General features: G+C 40.8%; 1 protein-coding gene across 4 annotated transcripts in view; it reads left to right on the forward strand.

Moving 5' to 3' along the window:
• PTPRM (protein tyrosine phosphatase receptor type M) overlaps positions 1–20254 on the forward strand; it is a 645114-nt gene that overhangs the window by 367898 nt on the left and 256962 nt on the right. For all 4 annotated transcript variants that reach the window (XM_043889726.1, XM_043889727.1, XM_043889723.1 and 1 more), the window contains exons 9-11: positions 5409–5518; positions 12929–13130; positions 16308–16410. In XM_043889726.1, the coding sequence (XP_043745661.1) occupies positions 5409–5518; positions 12929–13130; positions 16308–16410 (415 nt within the window). The remainder of the gene's footprint in view (positions 1–5408; positions 5519–12928; positions 13131–16307; positions 16411–20254) is intronic.

A 20254-nucleotide genomic window follows, 5' to 3' on the forward strand; every position in this document is an offset into this window, starting at 1 on the left:
ATGTCCATCAAGTCGGTGATGCCATCCAGCCATCTCATCCTCTGTCTTCCCCTTCTCCTCCTGCCCCCAGTCCCTCCTAGCATCAGGGTCTTTTCCAATGAGTCAGCTCTTTGCATCAAGTGGCCAAAGTATTGGAGTTTCAGCTTCAGCATCAGTCCTTCCAATGAACACGCAGGACTGATTTCCTTTAGGATGAACTGGTTGGATCTCCTTGCAGTCCAAGGGACTCTCAAGAGTCTTTTCCAACACCACAGTTCAAAAGCATCAATTCTTTGGTGCTCAGCTTTCTTTATAGTCCAACTCTCACATCCATACATGACTACTGGAAAAACCACAGCTTTGACTAGATGGACCTTTGTTGGCAAAGTAATGTCTCTGCTTTTTAATATGCCATCTAGGTTGGTCATAACTTTCCTTCCAAGGTGTAAGGATCTTTTAATTTCATGACTGCAGTCACCATCTGCAGTGATTTTGGAGCCCAAGAAAATAAAGTCAGCCACTATTTCCATTGTTTCCCCATCTATTTGCCATGAAGTGATGGGACCAAATGCCATGTTCTTAGTTTTCTGAATGTTGAGTTTTAAGCCAAGTTTTTCACTCTCCTCTTTCACTTTCATCAAGAGGCTCTTTAATTCTTCACTTTCTGCCATAAGGGTGGTGTCATCTGCATATCTGAGGTTATTGATATTTCTCCCAGCAATCTTGATTCCAGCTTGTGCTTCCTCCAGCCCAGCGTTTCACATGTTGTACTCTGCATATAAATTAAATAAGCAGGGTGACAATATACAGCCTTGAGGTACTCCTTTTCCTATTTGGAACCAGTCTGTTGTTCCATGTCCAGTCCTAACTGTTGCTTCCTGACCAGGATATAAGTTTCTCAAAAGGCAGGTCAGGTGGTCTGGTATTCCCATCTCTTTCAGAATTTTCCACAGTTTATTGTGATCCACACAGTTGAAGGCTTTGGCATAGTCAATAAAGCAGAAACAGATGTTTCTCTGGAACTCTCTTGCTTTTTCGATGATCCAGCGGATGTTGGCAATTTGATCTCTGGTTCCTCTGCCTTTTATAAAACCAGCTTGAACATCTGGAAGTTTACGGTTCCCATGATTGATTATGTTCTTTGCAGCCAAAGATGGAGAAGCTCTATATAGTCAGCAAAAACAAGACTGGGAGCTGACTGTGGCTCAGATCATGAACTCCTTATTGCCAAATCCAGACTTAAATTGAAGAAAGTAGGGAAAACCACTAGACCCACTCACTAAACTTATATGTAAAATACCTTTTTATCACCTCACTGTCTCCACAAGAGCCATTAGTGACTCTCCTTGCCCAAATCTGGATTGTCAAGGTCGTTGGTGCTCCTGTTTCAGACTCTAGAACTGGGCGCCTCTTCTCCCACACAGGGCATCGTGCAGAGAAGTCCTCTGGGCATGGGTCCTACGTGCACACCCCTCACATCCTGAGCACCCCCCACAGTCTGTTCTCCTCTGCACATCCCTCCCACCTAGCCTCCTCCATTCCACCTCCTCCACTACCTTCCAGAGTTCTCAATTTCAGGTCCTTCACGAAGCTGTCTCCAACCCTCCCCACCCTTATTCTCCACATCCTCTGACCTTATTGCATTTCACAAGATCTTTAAATATCTGAGCCTTAATTTCCTTGTCTGAGAAGTAAGACTCATGCAGTTCTCCAGCATTTTAGGGTTAGAAGGCATTTTCATCCAGGGCTGTTTGTGGTTGAAGAGAAGTCTTTAATAGGTGAGTGTTATTATTGTTGTTGTAATAGATCAAAGCAACTTCTCTTGACCCTTACTTATTCTCTCATTATATTACACATAATTTTTCCCTCTTAACTGTAAACTACTTGAGAGAAGAAGCCATCTATTTTTTTTCTATAGCAATATCGATGATATTGAGTAGGCAATAAGCACTCAAAATACTTTGTTAGTCATTAAATAGAAGAGTAAAGTTTGCTAATAATCTTTTCAGTTCAATTCAGTTCAATCGCTCAGTCGTGTCCGACTCTTTGTGACCCCATGAATCGCAGCACGCCAGGCCTCCCTGTCCATCACCAACTCCCGGAGTTTACTCAAACTCATGCCCATCGAGTCGGTGATGCCATCCAGCCATCTCATCCTCTGTTGTCCCCTTCTCCTCCTGCCCCCAATCCCTCCCAGCATCAGGGTCTTTTCCAATGAGTCAACTCTTCCCATCAGGTGGCCAAAGTACTGGAGTTTCAGCTTCAGCATCAGTCCTTCCAATGAACACCCAGGACTGATCTCCTTTAGGATGGACTGGTTGGATCTCCTTGCAGTCCAAGGGACTCTCAAGAGTCTTCTCCAACACCACAGTTCAAAAGCATCAATTTTTCGGCGCTCAGCTTTCTTTATAGTCCAACTCTCACATCCATACATGACCACTGGAAAAACCATAGCCTTGACCAGACGGACCTTTGTTGGCAAAGTAATGTCTCTGCTTTATAATATGCTGTCTAGGTTGGTCATAACTTTCCTTCCAAGGTGTAAGGATCTTTTAATTTCATGACTGCAGTCACCATCCGCAGTGATTTTTGGAGCCCCAAAAAATAAAGTCTGACACTGTTTCCACTGTCTCCCCATCTATTTCCCATGAGGTGATGGGACTAGATGCCATGATCTTAGTTTTCTGAATGTTAAGCTTTAAGCCAGCTTTTTCACTTTCCTCTTTCACTTTCATCAAGAGACTTTTCAGTTCCTCTTCACTCTCTGCCATAAGGGTGGTGTCATCTGCATATCTGAGGTTATTGATATTTCTCCCAGCAATCTTGATTCCAGCTTGTGCTTCTTCCAGCCCAGCATTTCTCATGATGTACTCTGCATATAAATTAAATAAGCAGGGTGACAATATACAGCCTTGAGGTACTCCTTTTCCTATTTGGAACCAGTCTGTTGTTCCATGTCCAGTTCTAACTGTTGCTTCCTGACCTGCATAATTCAGGCTTAAATCAGCAGTAGTTTTCCATCATGAGGGTAGAAGTCTTTTGTAGAGATGAGAGATGTTATGCTGAGGCATGAACCCATCAAAACTTTGAGGTTTCAAATTGACATGAACTGAGAATCCTGTTAAGTGCTGTTGAAACTTAAGGTTAGAATAAGTTACTTACCTGTTTGTGTGTTTAAAGGAGCTTGCTAGTCCCTGGAGTTGGGCATGCATTACTTCCAAATAAAAACCTATTGTTTTCATAGTATACCAGCATCCAGTTAATTAGAAAAACTTTGATTTCAAATTGTATTTCTTAACAAGAACAAAAGAAAAAAGACTTCAAAAAAGGCAGAAGAGGACAGAAAGAGAAAAATGGATAATACTGAGCTTTAAGAAAAAAAAATTGAAGTGTCACTCTCTGCCACTAATAAAGGCTGCAATTCATTGTACATTGTGAGTTTTATTATAGTATAAAAATTTTGTTAAAATATCATTTATGAGAAAATATATGGGAAAGATGTATCTTTTATTGCTGTTATGAGTGTCACTAGACAGGGCTCAATCCCACAAACTTCGATATATTATGTTTCTATACTCCAAATCATGAATTTCTACAACTTCTAAAAACCTGTGCCAGACCGAAGTTTCCATGAAGTGCTATCTTCCTAATTTAACTAAGCTTTCTGGTATTTTATTTTAATTACTTGATCTGTTCTTGACCTAAAAGCAATTATATGACTCCCATTTAGGTTTTCCTGTTGTTAACATTTTCATGATTACAAGGCCTCCAGTACATTTTATTAAGTTTATTATCCTTTTAAGATACCCTCTGTTCAACATCATTTTGACAATCTCTTTTTAAAATTTTACTCCCATTTATACTAATTGAATTAAACCAAAGATTTGTTTTTTCTAAGTTTTTGCCCTCCTTGCACCTGTACATAGATTAATGAAAGCCAAAGTGTTAGTTGCTCAGTCGTGTCCAACTCTCTGTGACCCCATGGACTGTAGCCAGCCAGGCTCCTCTATCTGTGGGATTCTCAAGGTAAGACTGGAGTGTGTAACTATTCTGTTCTCCAGGGAAACTTGCCAGCCCAGGCATTGAACCCAGGTCTGCTGCATGGCAGGTGGATTCCTTACTGTCTGAGCCACCAGAGAAGCCCCACATAGATTACTACACATTTTGAAGTCAGAAGATTATCACAAAGCAGTAGAACCACACATATCATAATCATCTTGATACTTTTAGGAACCTGATGACGTCAAAATAAACACTGTCAAGGTCAAGGAGAAGAGAATGAGTTGAGCTTTCTCTGGTTTGGCCCATCATAGTCCAGCTTCTGACTGTGATGAGCATTTTAGTCTCAGAGCCCAAAATCCAAATTTTCTTGGAACTCACAAGTATCATCACTCCTTAAATATCTTGTTTCTTTGCTTCGCTGTAGTTTCACATCAATTCCTTCAATCTGGAACAACTGTAACTATTTTCATATATATATACGTATTTAGGGTTTGGGAATTAGGGATCAACTTATTCCAACTTCCTCACTTTAGAAATGAGACATCTGAGAACTAAGAAGGATCAGTGCATTGCCCAGATTTCACAGTTTAATCCCTGGAAAGTCTTAAATCAGAACCCATGCCTCCCATCTGAATCAGTGATATTTTTTCTGCTACACCCCACTTAGTTCTATTTAGAGTAGCTGTCAATATCCTCCCTCTGCCTATAGGTAGTCCATCAACTAAACAAATATGTACGACCTTTGTGTCCTCTTGAAATGCTGGTCAGTCTTTCCAGTTGGCACAATCTCAGCAACTCTTAGGGGCTCCTCATACCCTCCATCAGCTAACAAAACATTTCTCTAGCCCCATCTTTCAAACGTTATTGAGATATGTTTATCAAATCTTGAGCTGACTTGGGTTGTTTCTGCTCTTTGGTTATTATGAATAGTGCTTCTCCTAATATTTGTGTACAAGCCTTTGAGTGACCAGTCTTTTCAGTTCTCTTGGATATAGACCTAGGAATAAAGTTGCTGAGTCATATGGTAATTTATCTATGTTTAACCATCTTCCAAAGTGGCTGTACCAGTTTACAGTCTCATAAGTTAATGTGTAGGAATTCACATCACTCTACATCCTTCTTTATTTCTGAACAATAAAAGTTTATTTACCAAATAAAAAAAGTTTATTTACAAGACTGGAATTGTCTGATTCAAACTTTTTAGAGAAAAACGTGGTGAAATTCTTTTCTTTATAAAGACAGTATAGCCAAAATGGTTTTAAATTCCAGGTTTTTGCAAGAAAGTGGAATATATCTATTAAAATCTTTTGACTCAATAGAGAGTTAAAAACCTATCAAAAAAAAAAAAACCTATCAAGTCTAGAAAAATTTTTTTTTTTTTTTTTTTTTTAGTTTACTGAAATACATATCGATTTCCCCACTTGTAGTTCCAGGTGCTGTTCTTACTGAATCCATCCAAGGAAGTACCTTTGAAGAGAAGATATTTCTTCAATGGCGAGAACCAATTCAAACCTACGGTGTTATCACTCTATATGAGGTAAGATATACCCTTGTTAGTAATTTAATTTTTTAGTATAACTTGTATGATTGCTCACCTATCTAGTATTTAAAAGTACATAGTGGCATCATGCCTTTTAAGAAGTTGAATGCTTTCACTAAGTATAATGGCTACTGAATAGAAGCAAAAAAAATTAAAGATGAGTTTTCAAATTATGCATAGCTTCAGGATGTATACTCAAAATGATTTAGATGTGTCCAGATTACCTGTTATTGTATGTAAAGCCACAACATGACATAGTTTAAAAATCACCTTTTTTTTTTTGCTTTTTTTTGCCACTTTATTTTTTTAATTGAAGGATAATTGCTTTACAGAATTTTGTAGTTTTCTGTCAAACATCAACAGGTATATACATAATGTATAATATGTATAATCATTCATAGCTACACCCATGTCTACTCCTCCCAAACCTCCCTCCCTACCCCACCCTTCTAGATTGTCACAGGGTCCCTGTTTGAGTTTCCTGAGCCATATAGCAAATTCCCATTGGGTATCCATTTTACATATGGTAATGTAAGTTTCCGTGTTAGTCTCTCCATACCTCTCACCCTCCTACTCCTCTCCTCCCTAAAAATCACCCTTATTAAAAACAATGTGTTCTCTAGTACATATTAGTTTGGGCTTCCCAACGTGATGCTTGTTGTGAAGAACCGCTTGCCAGTGCAGGAGATTTAAGAGACACGGGTTTGATCACTGGGTCAGGAAGATTCCCCTAAAGGAGGAAATGGCAGCCCACTCCAGTATTCTTGCCTGGAGAAATCCCGTGGACAGAGGAGCCTGGTGGGCTACAGTCAATAGGGTCGCAAAGAGTAAGACACAACCGAAGTGACTTAGTAGACATGTGCAGTATATACATTATTTAGGAGGCAACCATGGCATCCTGTCCTCGCCAGCTCTAAACTCCTTTACTCCTGAATTATAGGAGAACCCTGATGATCCAATTAGCAGAGTTGCTAGACATTGTCTTGGGTTAGCAACAGAATAATGTCTCTTGGTTTCTTAGCATTAGCGGAACACATTTAGACTTCTGTAACATAGTTTTGTCTATTGATAGAGAGCAAAGCAGAACCTGATGACTTGTTCAGGGGAAAAAAATAACAGCCCTAGCGGGGTAGCAGTCATCATCACATCTGTGTGAGCGTGATTGCACTCTGCCTATTGTCATAGAAACAAGCAGGTGCATTTTTTCAAGCTAGCACTTATATGAATGCAAATTCAACAAAATTATATGTTGTTAGGTTTCTAAAATTTGCAGCCTTTCTTCCCACGGGACCTTTACCTGAATACCTTTCAGAGCTACTGACAAAGCTGGGAAAGATTCGCTGTCAGACAGTCATCACTGGTGACCCGTCTCCCTGACCCAACTAGCCTCACAGCTATGCTTCCTTGTACCTTTGGAAAATTGGTATTGAAATGTAAAAAAAGAAAGGAATTGTTGTTCATTGAAAGCTAAACAAAGTAAAAGGAAAGGAAAAAAGTTGATTTTCATGTGGAATGATTGACACTTTCCTCGGCTGCTTCATCGTGAAAGAATCGAGTGTTATGAAAATTCATGCCTTTGCTTTTGTAGAGTTGTTTTTTACAATCAAGTCAAGCAGGTTCTTTTTTAACTCTGTGATCAGAATCTTTTAGTTAATACTTTTGGCCCCGTGACCATTTTTTAGTTCTGCCTTCTAGATTCTTACCTTAGGATAACAGAATATTTTACTAAAAAACATACAATCTTTGAAATCGATGTTAAGTTCCAAGAAATCAGTCTACTTGTCCTGAAAGCCACATGTTGATATCTAGGCAGACAGAAAATAAAGACAAGATCCTTTTTTTCTGATCCCATGGAGCATAATCTTTGTATAAGAAGTAGCTTTTATGTGAAAACAATAGGAATCATAATTCAGAAGCAGAACCCATTAATCTCTCTGACTTCAGCAGCAAAGATGTCCCAGTTGACACTGATCTAAATGCTGCTACAAAAGGGCTGTGTGAATGTGTCATAAAGTGAAGTGAAAGTTGCTCAGTCATGTCCAACTCTTTGCAACCCCATGGACTATACAGTCCATGGAATTTTCTAGGCCAGAATACTGGAGTGGGTAGCCTTTCCCTTCTTCAGGGGATCTTCCCAACCCAGGGATAGAACCCAGGTCTCCTGCATTGCAGGTGGATTCTTTACAAGCTGAGACACAAGGGAAGCCCACTGTGTCATAAATCAGGTCTTAAAACTCAGATATAGGTAAGAAGAGGGTTTCCCAAGTGGCCCAGTTGGTAAAGAATCCGCTTGCAATTCAAAAGACATGAGAGATGCAGGTTGATCCCTGGATCAGGAAGATCCCTTGGAGGAGAGCATGGCTATCCACTCCAGTATTATTACCTGGGAAATTCCATGGACAGAGGAGCCTGGCAGGCTATAGGCCATGGGTTGCAAAGAGTCGGACATGACTGGGTGACTAAGCCCAGTACAGCATCAAAATGCAAACACCACAGGTCGAGCCTGGTTAAGGAAGTTTATCAGTGAGTAAGAGCTTCCCTGATAGCTCAGTTGGTAAAGAATCCGCCTGCAATGCAGCACACAATTTCACACAATTTCAGACACAACTGAAAGACTCGCTTTTCACTTTTCCCCAGTGCACAGGGATACATATCCCAGTATTTCCATTGTCCCCACCAACTTTAAATGGCTCTTGATTGCTTAGTGAATAAACTCCTGGTTGTTGGTCATGAGAGTAACACATCAACAAGCATTAGAAAAAAAGAAATCACTCAGTATGTATAAGGTGTTGGAAGAGGACAGACTATCTAAGATCCCCTCCCTCCTCTAGTAGAAGTAAGCAGTCTTGTCAGCAACTAAGTATAGAAAAGAATGAAATGAGGACCACATGTTGCCTCCATGCAGCAGTGCGTGCAGGATTGTCAGGCATGTGGTAAAGAACAGTCTGGACTCGTCAGCTGAAAACATGAGCGTTGAAAATCCCTCCAAACCCCCGCCTGGAGAGCTGGGCTCAGTGAGTCAGTGTCCCCTCAAAGGAAGAAAGTCAAAGTGTTAGTTGCTCAGTCATGTCCGATTCTGTGACCTCATGGACTGTAGCCTCTGTTCATGGAATTCTCCAGGCAAGAATACTGAAGTGGGTTGCCATTTCCTTCTCCACAGGATCTTCCCAATCCAGGGATTGAACTCAGGACTCCCGCAATGCAGGCAGATTCTTTACTGTCTGAGCCACTAGGGAAGCCCAATGAGACAGATCAAAGGGTAGAGAGAAGGAGAATTGAGGGGCCTGTTTGGCATCAGTGTTCCAGGCCTCCTGTGGTACCATCCCGGCTGATGTTCATTACTGCTTCTGCCATGATTTTCAACTGGAATGGAAGGAGCTGTGTGTATGGAATTTTCTTTTCCCCATAAACCTTCTGATCCATCACACCTGCTTCTGCTGATACCTTCTTTCCTCCCAACACCTTCCCCTCGTTCTCCTTCTAAGGCACTTCTGCTAATCTTTCCTGCATTTCAGTCAAATTTTGAACTTTTCTCTGAAGTATCCTAGGTTCTTGTGTCCCCTGGAATCAGATTGAACTGTTGCTTCCTCTGATTGCTTGTGCATGCATTGAAGGACCTAGTTAAGGCTGGCCGGCATTGCAGCCATGGTCGGAGATGGTGTGTTATCCCGTTTTGGTTCTCTAGGGTTTGAGACTTAGTCATGAGAGGGGAAGATGATGCTGGAGTGCCTCAGGCACCAACCTGCCAATCAGAAATCACCCAATGTGTGCTCATTCCATCTCACCTAATCTGATCCCACTTGTGTGGTCTGCATGTCACTTTGTTTTCAGCATGGGTTTTGTATGAAGTCCTTGGGTTCACCCTGGAACTTCAGGGTTCTTTCTCAATGGAGGTGTTGTTAGAATCAACTTGGCCCTCAGCCAGAGAAATGGCCAAGTGTGAGCTGAGCCCTGGACTTCCCTCCTGGGAGTCCCTGCTGCCATCCACAGCCTGGTACTTGCTAGGCACTTCCCAGACATGCTGAATGAGCAAATGAAAAAATAAATACCGAAAAGGCACATTACATTTGGGTGCGAGCATGGAGCTGGGTGCCCTTCAGACGTACCACTCAGGTGCTTACTGACCATCAGCTCCTCGCAGGCCATGGAGTTCTAGAGTCAAGTTCACTCTGTTTCCAAGGAACCTTTTTATCCCTGGAATTCAGACTCCCAGGGCTCTGAATGAGTTTTAGGGGGGTCCATGCACTTTCTGACATTTTGTGTCCACTTGGACACAACAGAGTTGCTCTTTAGGGATTTCTCAGATGAGAGAGAGGGTTCACTACTTTTTTATTTTTAAGAGAAGTTTATACATGCATTGTGGTGGCTCACTGGTAAAGGATCCGCCTGCTAGTGCGGAAGACATGGGTTGATCCCTGGGTCAGGAAGATCCCCTGAAGGAGAGCATGGCAACCCACTCCAGTATTCTTGACTGGGAAATCCCATGGACAGAGGAGCCTGGCAGGTCACAGTCCATGGGGTCGCAAAGAGTTGGACACAACTTAGCAACTAGACAACAAAAATGTGCATTGTTATGGGTCAGGGAGAGAGAATTTGTGCTTTTAAATAAATTATTGAGGGGTGTTACCAAAAGAGAGTTAAGAAACCCAGTCTAGCTGATCCTGCAAGGTCATGGCTAGAGGTGAGCCCAAACCCCTCAACCGTGGTAAAACAGCAAGTGAAGCCTTTGCTGTTTGCTTTGCCGTTGGCACCAGCAGAGCTGACATCCTCCTCGCTGCACTGTGAGCGTGTCTGTGAGCGCACACCTGCTCTCCCCGGGAGTCCCCAGGAGAACATACACTGAGGGCCAAATATTTACCTATCACAGTGGGATCAAAAAGAATAAGGTGTCACTCTTCAGAAAAAAAGAGACAGTTATATGGAAAGTTCGAATTCCTTTGTCATGTTTAATCACGATTTCAGACCACAAAGAGCTCTTAGAGCACTCCATAAGTTACTGCCGAATGGATGGAGAGGACACCGTCACAACTGCTGGGGTTTAGCAGATCCAGAGATCCTCATGCTTGGGAAGGATTTGTGAATACACGGAATGCAAGCTCCAGCTTGAGACAGGGATGGACACGTCTTTGGTTTCAGTCTTGAACTCCCAGCAGTCTCTTTGAAATCATTCCCTTCTTGTTGTTATTCAATCATTAAGTCATATCAGACTCTTTGTGACCCCCATGGACTGTAAACCAGATTCCTGTGTCCGTGGGATTCTCCAGGCAAGAATACTGGAGTGGTAGTCATTTCCTACTCCAGGGGATCTTCCCAACCCAGGGATCAAACCCACATCTCCTGCATTGCAGGTGGATTCTTTACCACTGAGCCACCAGGAAGGCCGTCGTGTTCTGATTAGGCTGTGTCATAACTTCTGAGTTGCATCTCTCCTTAACCCACCAGATTGCTCCCTCCCCCCAGTCAGGCACCACGTTTGAGTCACCATGTGAGACCCCAGCCCAGAGCACCGTGCTTGGCACCCAAGAGACATGCAGTGGAGATGTTGTGAATGAGTGAAGTAATGGACTGGGGGGAGTGGCTATGTTGTCACAGCTTAGATCTGCTTTCTCTGGGGCTCTCAGGGTGGGAATCAATGTAAGCAGCTAGGTACACAGAGGTGGCATTGAAGTCACTGGCCAGGAGCACGAGTGGACTCAGTCTTACTCTTGACTCCAAGGAACCTTGAGAAGGAAACCAGTGAGAGGGTTAACAGCAGATCTGCTGCCAGACTCTGATGGTATCGTGCACGGCAGTGATTAATACATACAGCAAACATTTTCTTGCCATTGCTCAGTTGATTCAATCTAAATATTCTCTCAGAGAGGTCTCCTTAATTATAATGACATGGTATAAATATAAGAAGAAAGAATGTCAGTTATCACTTGGTATAATAACAGTGTTAGTGTTCATGCACATAAATTATAAGTAACTTTAACCTATTCGAAAGCAAGAAAAGTGCTCAGTTTTGCAATTTAAAACTTTTGAATATGCTGCATTTAAAAATTATGTCATTACAACCAGGAGAAGTTAGTAATCACCCCGAAAATGCATGTTCTTGAGGAGTTGATGAACTACTTAGAGTCAAATTCTTTCAAGCATCATTTGAAAGGGCAGAATTTAAAGACACCTATGTTATATTTATTTTCACACAATCCAGACTCATCCAGGGTGCTTTGAACACTGTTATGTGATAAACATCATGAAAACTTCCAGAAATGCACTGAGTCCAAAATGGCAGCTCCTGGTCATTTGGGCATTTTAACTTTAAATTTTAGTTAATTCAAGTAAAATGACTCACAGACATAGAAGATGAACCCAAGGGGGTTCATCCCAAGGGGGAAGGGAGACAAGGGATAAATTAGGAGTTTGGGGTTAACAGTGTGTAGGCTCCCCAGATGGCTCAGTGGTAAAGAATCCACCTGCCAACGCAGGAGGCGTGGGTTCGATCCTTGAGTCAGAAAGATTCCCTGGAGAAGGAAATGGCAACCCACTCCAGTATTCTTGCCTGGGAAATCCCATGGACAGAGGAGCCTGGTGGGCTACAGTTCATGGGCTCGCAGAGTCAGACACAACTGAGCACACACTCAGCTTGTTGTTGTTTAGTTGCTAAGTTGTGTACATCAACTATACTTCAGTTTTTTTAAAGGATTTTTTAAAACAGTAATAAAATGATATAAAATGTTCAGCTTCTCAGTCTCACCAGCCATGGTCCCTTGTGGTTAGGGGCCACCATGCTGAATAGTGCAGAATAGAACCTTCCCATCCTGACTGTCCTATTGGACAGCTTTGCTCTAAAGAAGACAAATGAATAGGACACTTCACAAACACCACAGTCATAACATCAAGAGCTGTTGACGAGCATCTAGGATTTATTTTTGGAGCAGATATCTTTGCCCACATGGAGTAGAACACTTAAAAGTACTGTTGTTCTCAGTAGACAGTAATCCTCTTCAGTGCAAAACCAGACTCTGGCCCCCCGGGTGAGAGATGAGGCCGTCCCCTTGTCGGGTCCTAACTGTTTGAGTTGGTTGTCTATTTTGTTATTTTGTTTTAAGCCATCTGTAATGTAGTTTTCCCATGTGACATTTTGAAAGCAAACAACTTCAAGGTATTAGCTTGAACATGAACTCATTCCTTATGTTCTAATCTACTGGCTTTCAGTTCCTCTGTCTATAAAAGTAATAACTCATAACAGTTTTGGCAAAGTTCCTGTGCCTGTTCCCTGGTCCAGGATTCGAAGAGTCCAAGGGAACAGGAGAGCTTATCATCAGGCATCTGACAATGCATGCATCAGGAGGGTTTATTGGATAAAGACGCCATTTTCGTCTATCTGCCCAGACACTTCATCACATTCTTATTCTCTTACAGATCACCTACAAAGCAGTCAGTTCCTTTGACCCAGAAATAGATCTATCCAATCAAAGTGGAAGAGTTTCAAAACTGGGAAATGAAACCCACTTCCTGTTTTTTGGACTGTATCCAGGAACCACGTACTCCTTCACCATCCGAGCCAGCACGGCTAAGGGCTTTGGACCCCCGGCAACAAATCAGTTCACCACCAAAATATCAGGTATCAGACTTTCATGAGCTTTGTCTTTTATCACAAGTAGCCCTTGAGTACTTTCTCATTCCCGTTGTCAAGTGTGCAATGCTTATCCAAACGTACACATAAATTCATATTTGTGGGCTGTCTTTTCACCTTACTTATAGTTTCCTTTGTAGTGCAAAAGCTTTTAAGTTTCATTAGGTCCCATTTGTTTAGTTTTGCTTTTATTTCCAATATTCTGGGAGGTGGGTCATAGAGGATCTTGCTGTGATTTATGTCGGAGAGTACATACTATCTATGGTGAAACAGATCACCAGCCCAGGTGGGATGCATGAGACAAGTGCTCGGGCCTGGTGCACTGGGAAGACCCAGAGGAATAGGGTGGAGAGGGAGGTGGGAGGGGGGATCGGGATGGGGAATACGTGTAAATCTATGGCTGATTCATATCAATGTATGACAAAAAATAAATAAATAAATTAAAAAAAACCCTCAATATTAAAAAAACTAAAAAAAAAAAATTCATATTTGTGAATGTATGAAACTCAGACTCATGAAATTCAGTGAAATGCTACAAATATTTACCAGTCAGGAGCTTCAGATTGTCATCCTGGTTGGGAAGTAGGCACTGATTCAAGAGTGTATATTGGAGAACTTGAATATGAGCAGAAGATCGTGTTCTGAGGACCCTCTGCCCTCTCTGTCCCAAGTTCCCAGAGCAGCAGGGTTGGGAAAATGTCTGTAAGGAGATCTCTCATGATGGAGTGCTCAGCAGAAAGGCAGCTTTACGTGGAGTCCCTTCCCGAAGAATCAGCCTTCCCTGGACCTTCACCATTAGTGGTTTCACAGCCAGAAAAGAGAGGTGACTACAGGCAGTGGGGAGCAGGGGGAGCCAGGCACTTATATCTCATTTCTTGTAAAGACTCAATTATGCCACCCAACAGAAGACGTAACTTGGGAAGTATTTCTGGGCACGTGCGACTGTGCAGAAAATGTCTTTGAGCTTCAGACTAGAGGAAATGGAGTTGCCATCTGGTGTGGGAAATGCAGCAGCCATAAGAACAGTTCCAGGAACATTTTTCTCTTCCATTTTCCCCCTTTGGATCCAAGTGCAGAAGTATTTGAGTTTGGGCTGTGACTAGTTGGGGGTTAGAAGAGCAGGGTGGGGGGTGAGGGAGGTCACTTCTCATCAGTAAGGGTTAGCCAAGTGATAGCCTGATTTTCATGCCTGTTGTCCCTCATCCCTAGTTTTGTGAAAGGTTTTAAGTTTTCCTTTAGAACTGAAGGGAGGAAGATAAACTCAAGTACAGTAAGCATTCTATTAGGTTTTGAGAGAGGAGGGAGGTTTGGAATTTTTATTTTAAGCAGATATAGCTTAAGAGATAACTTTGCATTGTGTAAGAGTTAATTTATGAGTACAAACTTAACTTGAAGTTTAATAGACACTTGATAGTTGACAGAAAGTTTTAGCTCATAAGAGCAATGTAGAGAATTATAAACGAGGAAGAATACTTGGGAGGCTGGGAAAATGACATTAAGTGGTACAAATGGGTGTGTAGAAAGACCATTGGGCATGGAATCAGAAAATTTGAGTCCTAGCTGTTATTTTCCCAAGTACTTATTCTCTAACCTTGATCAAGTGAATTTACCCTGGATGTAAATCAAGATGGTATTAATTTGGTGTATGAATTTATCACGGAGATTTAAAGAGGTCATGTATGCCAATGTATATAGCTTCACATCCCCCTTTTGGGGGTAACTTCTCCCCATGGAAATCCTATCTCCAAGGTTATTATCTTTAAGAGGCTACTCTTTTAGAAACTAATTCATTTTTCCCATTTGTGTTAGATAAAAGTTCTGGTTAGCGTAAGTCTGATCACTCTTAGCTCATCAAGTTCTGCAGCTCTATCCCAAAGCAAAGCCAGTTAACATCTTAATTATGCTGAAAAGGTTCATTAGCAGTAAATATTTGATTTTTATAGTTCAAAAAAGTTTTTATAGTTTATAGACCTCCCATTTTCTACTTTCATGGACCTCCGAGAACTACTCTCTATACAAAATGTGATTTCTGTGCCATGAATTGGAGTTCATTTTTAGTAGAATTTAAGTTAATTTTAGTGCTGAGAAAATCCAATAAATGGACCTGAGCTATAATCCATGTCTTTTACATAAAAGCTTTTTATATGTAAGAGATTTTAGAAACTATTTGCTAAAAATGATCTTTAATGTTCTCATCAGTTATGTAAACCTGAGGGTCTTAAAAAGGCCATGTGCCCTCACCCTCAGCATCACAGCCCTCATGAAATGATATCTCGTGTCCACAGTGATCACAAAATTATTCAAGGGCTCCGTTATCTTGTCATAATTAGACTTAATTTAGAAAACAAAAAATGCCCAGAAATGGCCTTGGAAATAGGATTTGTGCTGCGAAGAGATTGAACGTTTGTAGAATTATATTTGCCCCACTCTCTTTGTCTGTTATCCCTTTGAATTCCCATAATAACCCTACAGGATAATTTCTCCTGTTTTAAAAGATGAGTAATCTGAAACCTCAGAGATAATAATTGTCCCTGAGCTTTCATGCTGGTTGAGACAAAATGCAGCAGAAAGTCAAACCCAAGCCTTTGTTATTTCAATTCAATATCTTTCTCACAGTCATACTTTCCAGAAGAGCCCACAAGTGCTCATTAAGTCCAGCAAGGCCCTCTGACTCCTGAGGACCTCTTCACATCTCCAATGAACCTTTGGGACACAAGAAACCTTGCCTTAGATGGGAGAACTGAAATGATCAGTTTTATGATCTTAGCGATTATTTCTTAAATTTGCATTTAATTTTTTGAGAAAAACATATGTACGTAAAAGCACACAAATTAAACTTATTTTACAATTTACAATATAATTACAATGATGTGCATGAATGTATGGGTGTAATGGCTACATCCATCAAGGGAGAACCCAAATCAATAAACAGAGTCCTAAGTCCCCTCACGCCCCCTCCCAGGTTAAACTCAAGACCAAAGTCAACACATGCTGGTTGTAACAGTTGTCCCTCGTGTTAGGGGTTGGGCAGATATAATAAAGGCTGTTCATGGCAATTTATTAATAGACTAAGTGTACTGTGTTCTTAGTGCTCATTGTAAATGAAAGTAGGAAGAAAATGCAAACCAGAAATCATGGGTCTCCCATCTCCTGCATCTTCCCTAGCGCCCTCCATGCCGGCTTATGAACTGGAGACGCCCTTGAATCAGACGGACAACACAGTGACGGTCCTGCTGAAGCCTGCACACAGCCGAGGTGCACCTGTCAGGTACGGAGTCGGCAAGGGGTTGTCTTAGGTGAAAACCCAAATCAGATGGGTTCGTTTCTCCTGTGTGCCTTCTAGGGATTTGCCGCAGACCTCAGTCAGCATGGAAAACCATGTCCTTCTGAGCTCTAATTAAAAGAAAGGACTGAGGGGAAAGAAGGGGCTTTGATGTGGGTGATCAAGTGTTATGTAAGGAGTTTGATTCTGATGCACGTGGTTGTTCTTTGAAGTTAAGGAACAAAAACCCCAGTCTGTTCAGAGGTGGCTTTCCTCCTAAAAGGTAGTTGCTCTCTGCAGTTTAGTTACCCATGGGCAGATGGTATCAGTGTCCTGAGCTGTATTCCTTAAATAGGCTTTGTGAGTTATTTTTGTCTATTTGTTTTGTTTACATCGAGTTTTAAATCTTTAATCTTTAGTAAACTGACTAATCTCTCCATTGAATGTGTAGTATATGACTATACTTTTTTAAAGAAACAGGTGATTGGAAAGACAGTTGTGAAGTCTTTATTTGAACAGATTTAGGTTTATTACCAACATGTAGACCCCCATTTCTCATCACATGATGATTTATATAGCCAAGAAATTACAAATTATAACTTTTACAGTGAATGAATAAATGTATTCTTCTTAGGAAGGAGCAAAGGAATGCCTGAATAACTCTTGAATATGAACTTGTCATAAGCTCAATAATTTATATAAATGAAATTTCTAGTCGTTTCAGCAGTATTCAGATATTTTGTGCTATCAGAATCGCTTCCCTTCAAAATAATCTATTCCTTTGAATAGCATTCTCCAAGGAAACATTTACATTCACAAATAAGACTGTGTGGGGTTCATTTCCCTGTGCCTTTTGTAGAGTTTTATTTCATTAACCTTCTGAAACCTGGCCGTCTTTGATCACGTTTTCTCTACAGTATCAAAGAGTGAGTCACTGAACTTCCTTCTGCCTGATAAGATATATAAGTTTCAGTTCACAGGCTCAAGATGAAAAATGGACAAGCATTAGTTGATAGAGAGATCAAATTGGGGTAGAAACAGACATTTTTATTTGAAAACCCTACAAAATGGCAGGAGATAATTTTTAATTTACTCTGCTTTCTTAATGTAGTAGCCCCTGTAAGGCATTTCAGATGGCCATTCATAAGTGCAGTGAGTGAGAATGCTCTGAAATATGTAAAAGCTCTCTTCCAGGTGTAAGAAATTATTTCTGCAAGAAAAGCAATGCCACTGACACTACCCAGGCCCTTTGGGTTGATATGTGTGGCCCTGAGGGGTTGCACAAACTGAAAGACCCAGACTCACCCTCATTAGATGTCCGTCCAAGACCCAAGCGTACCTATAACTGCAGGTCAGACATTGTTCACTCCAGAACGCTGAATTATTATTAAAGGAAAATTCACGTTCCAGCCATGGCCTTGAGAACATTGTTTTTCTCTGACCAATTTAAGAGCTGCCCAGACTCAGCAATAACATACCATGAGGACAGGAGTCAGGGTTGTGTCAAAACGCCTCATGATGACATGAGGGGGCAGAAGTCATTTACTTTCAGAGCCTCCAAACTGAAGGAGGCTGAAATCCTAACCATTTCTCCCACATTCTGTTTTATTCTTACAGAAACTCCTTCACACTTTTTCGGTTCTTGTTGCTTCTTTCTGCCTAACCTTTTCAGCTGAATTGTCATCTGTATCTTTGTGTAGGTCTTTCCAAGTCTTAAGTTTTCCAGTAACATTTCCTTGGGTAATCCATGTTAGTCCTCTCCCCAGAACTCCTTTTCTTGTCTTTCAAAATTGTCAGTTGTGTCCCAAATGGCTATTCATGTTTTCCACTACCTGCCTTGCTAAGACATGCTTTTGTTCTTTTCCTTTACATGTTGGGCTTCCCTGTGGCTCAGATGGTAAAGAATCTGCCTGCAGTGTGGGAGACCTCGGTTCAATTCATGGGTTGGGAAGATCCCCTGGAAAAGGGAATGGCAACCCACTCCAGTATCTTGTCTGGGAAATCCCATGGACAAAGGGGCCTGGCAGGCTACAGTCCATGGGGTCACGAAGAGTCAGACATGACTAAACTACTAACACTTTTGCATTTGTTTTTAGAGACTCTGGAGCCTTACTAGTTAGTTGGAGACACCCTCGGGCTTTTTATTTCTATGTCTATAAAAATACAAATTCAGATGCTGATCAGGGTGTCCAAAATGCAGGTGCCCCATCATTTCATCAGGCCCAGCTCTAACTCTGAGAAGATTTCAGTTTATCTTGTCATATGCTCTTTCACACCTGTCATACCACCTGATTTTCTAAGTTCAGCACTGTTTTGCTTTTATGAAACATCACCTTGTTATTGGCTAACCATTCCTGGAACTGGCCGGGGGTCACTTTGCTTTCTACCTCTATTATGCCTGCTTTCACAATGTTAGCAACTTGAAATGAACAAATTTACTATTTGTATCCATCATGGAAATCTATAATGCTGGAATCAAGATCAATTCTTGTGGCAAACTCTTATGTATCATTATAAAGAAATCCACTACAGATGCTACCATTACTGGAAGGATGCTTGTCTTAAATGGGAAAATTTTATTGGTACAAGTTTGAGAAAGGAAATTATCTCAGACTCACCTGTCAAAAAGATTTTCTTTGCAGAAAAATGAATATTCTCTTCAAGGGATTCATTATTATAGTGCAGCATAATGGGACTGATTATCTATTGAGTAGATGGAAGCCCAATATATCTAGAAAGACTAGTTTGGAAAAAAATTGTCCATAATACTCTCAATCTAAATGGGTTATATGAAAATTTTCAATTTCATTTAATGTTTAGAGAAATAAGAACTCTGATTAGGGAATCAGAGGGACCTAAAATATAAAGCCATAATGTAGATTGAAACATTTGAACACATCTGGAAATTTGCAAAATGCACATGTAATCAAACTGCAATACAAGAAAGCTCTTCCCAAATGGTAAAATAAATATGAGAAGAGGAAATGGAAGTGAACATCTGTTAGCTTTCCTGGATTTTGCGCAGTATTATGTGTTCAAAAGTACTGTCATTGTGTGATTGCAAAGAACCCATTCTTTCGATTGATTTGATTTTTCTTTAATCCATATTCATTGGTGTTGAAAATTTAGTCATACTTCACTGAGGCACTTCACTAAGTGAGGTGGTTGTATATTGATTCCACTACAGACACTCAACTTGCTTAATGCAGATTCTTGAAATTGCACTAAACTCTCAGTGTAAGTGATTGTTGTCTTTTTATTGATCAACACACCAGCTCTGTCACATAAAATTATTTAAATCCCAAGATGGCCAGGAAGAACACAGAGTCCATCATTCCAGCTGGTAAACAGGCACCCAGGACAGAATTTTAATGTCCATTCATGGATTCAGTTTTTTTTTCCTTTAATAAGACAAGGAAAAGCTTCATTTTCTTTTACTCATTTAGAATCACCTCCATTCTCTGTCTTCTCCTCTCCACTGTTTATTACATGCAGACACAGTTCAACAGAGAAAACCCTTCTAATCTGGCAGTAAAAGAGCAACTCTAAATAAAGAATGAGTTGTACACAAAGTGTTGTGCTTTTCTTGCACTGACAAAAGTTCTGTCTGTGATTTTACTCCCGTGATGTATGTGTTTGTATTATAATCTGCTCTGTGCAGTAACCCTCATTAATGATGTTTTATACCTTCTAATGGGCTGTAGCTTGAGACTCAATCACGTTGTTGTAATTCAAATGACTCTCATTTTTGTTCTTTAGGCATTGTTGCTTTAATTTGTTCATAAATGTTTTGGAGCTCTGTGTCTTCTTAATTAAAACTCAGAGCTTGAATATGTTAACTAATTAAATA

Source organism: Cervus elaphus, chromosome 27, assembly GCF_910594005.1.
Source record: "Cervus elaphus chromosome 27, mCerEla1.1, whole genome shotgun sequence".
NCBI classification, from domain to species: Eukaryota; Metazoa; Chordata; class Mammalia; order Artiodactyla; family Cervidae; genus Cervus; species Cervus elaphus.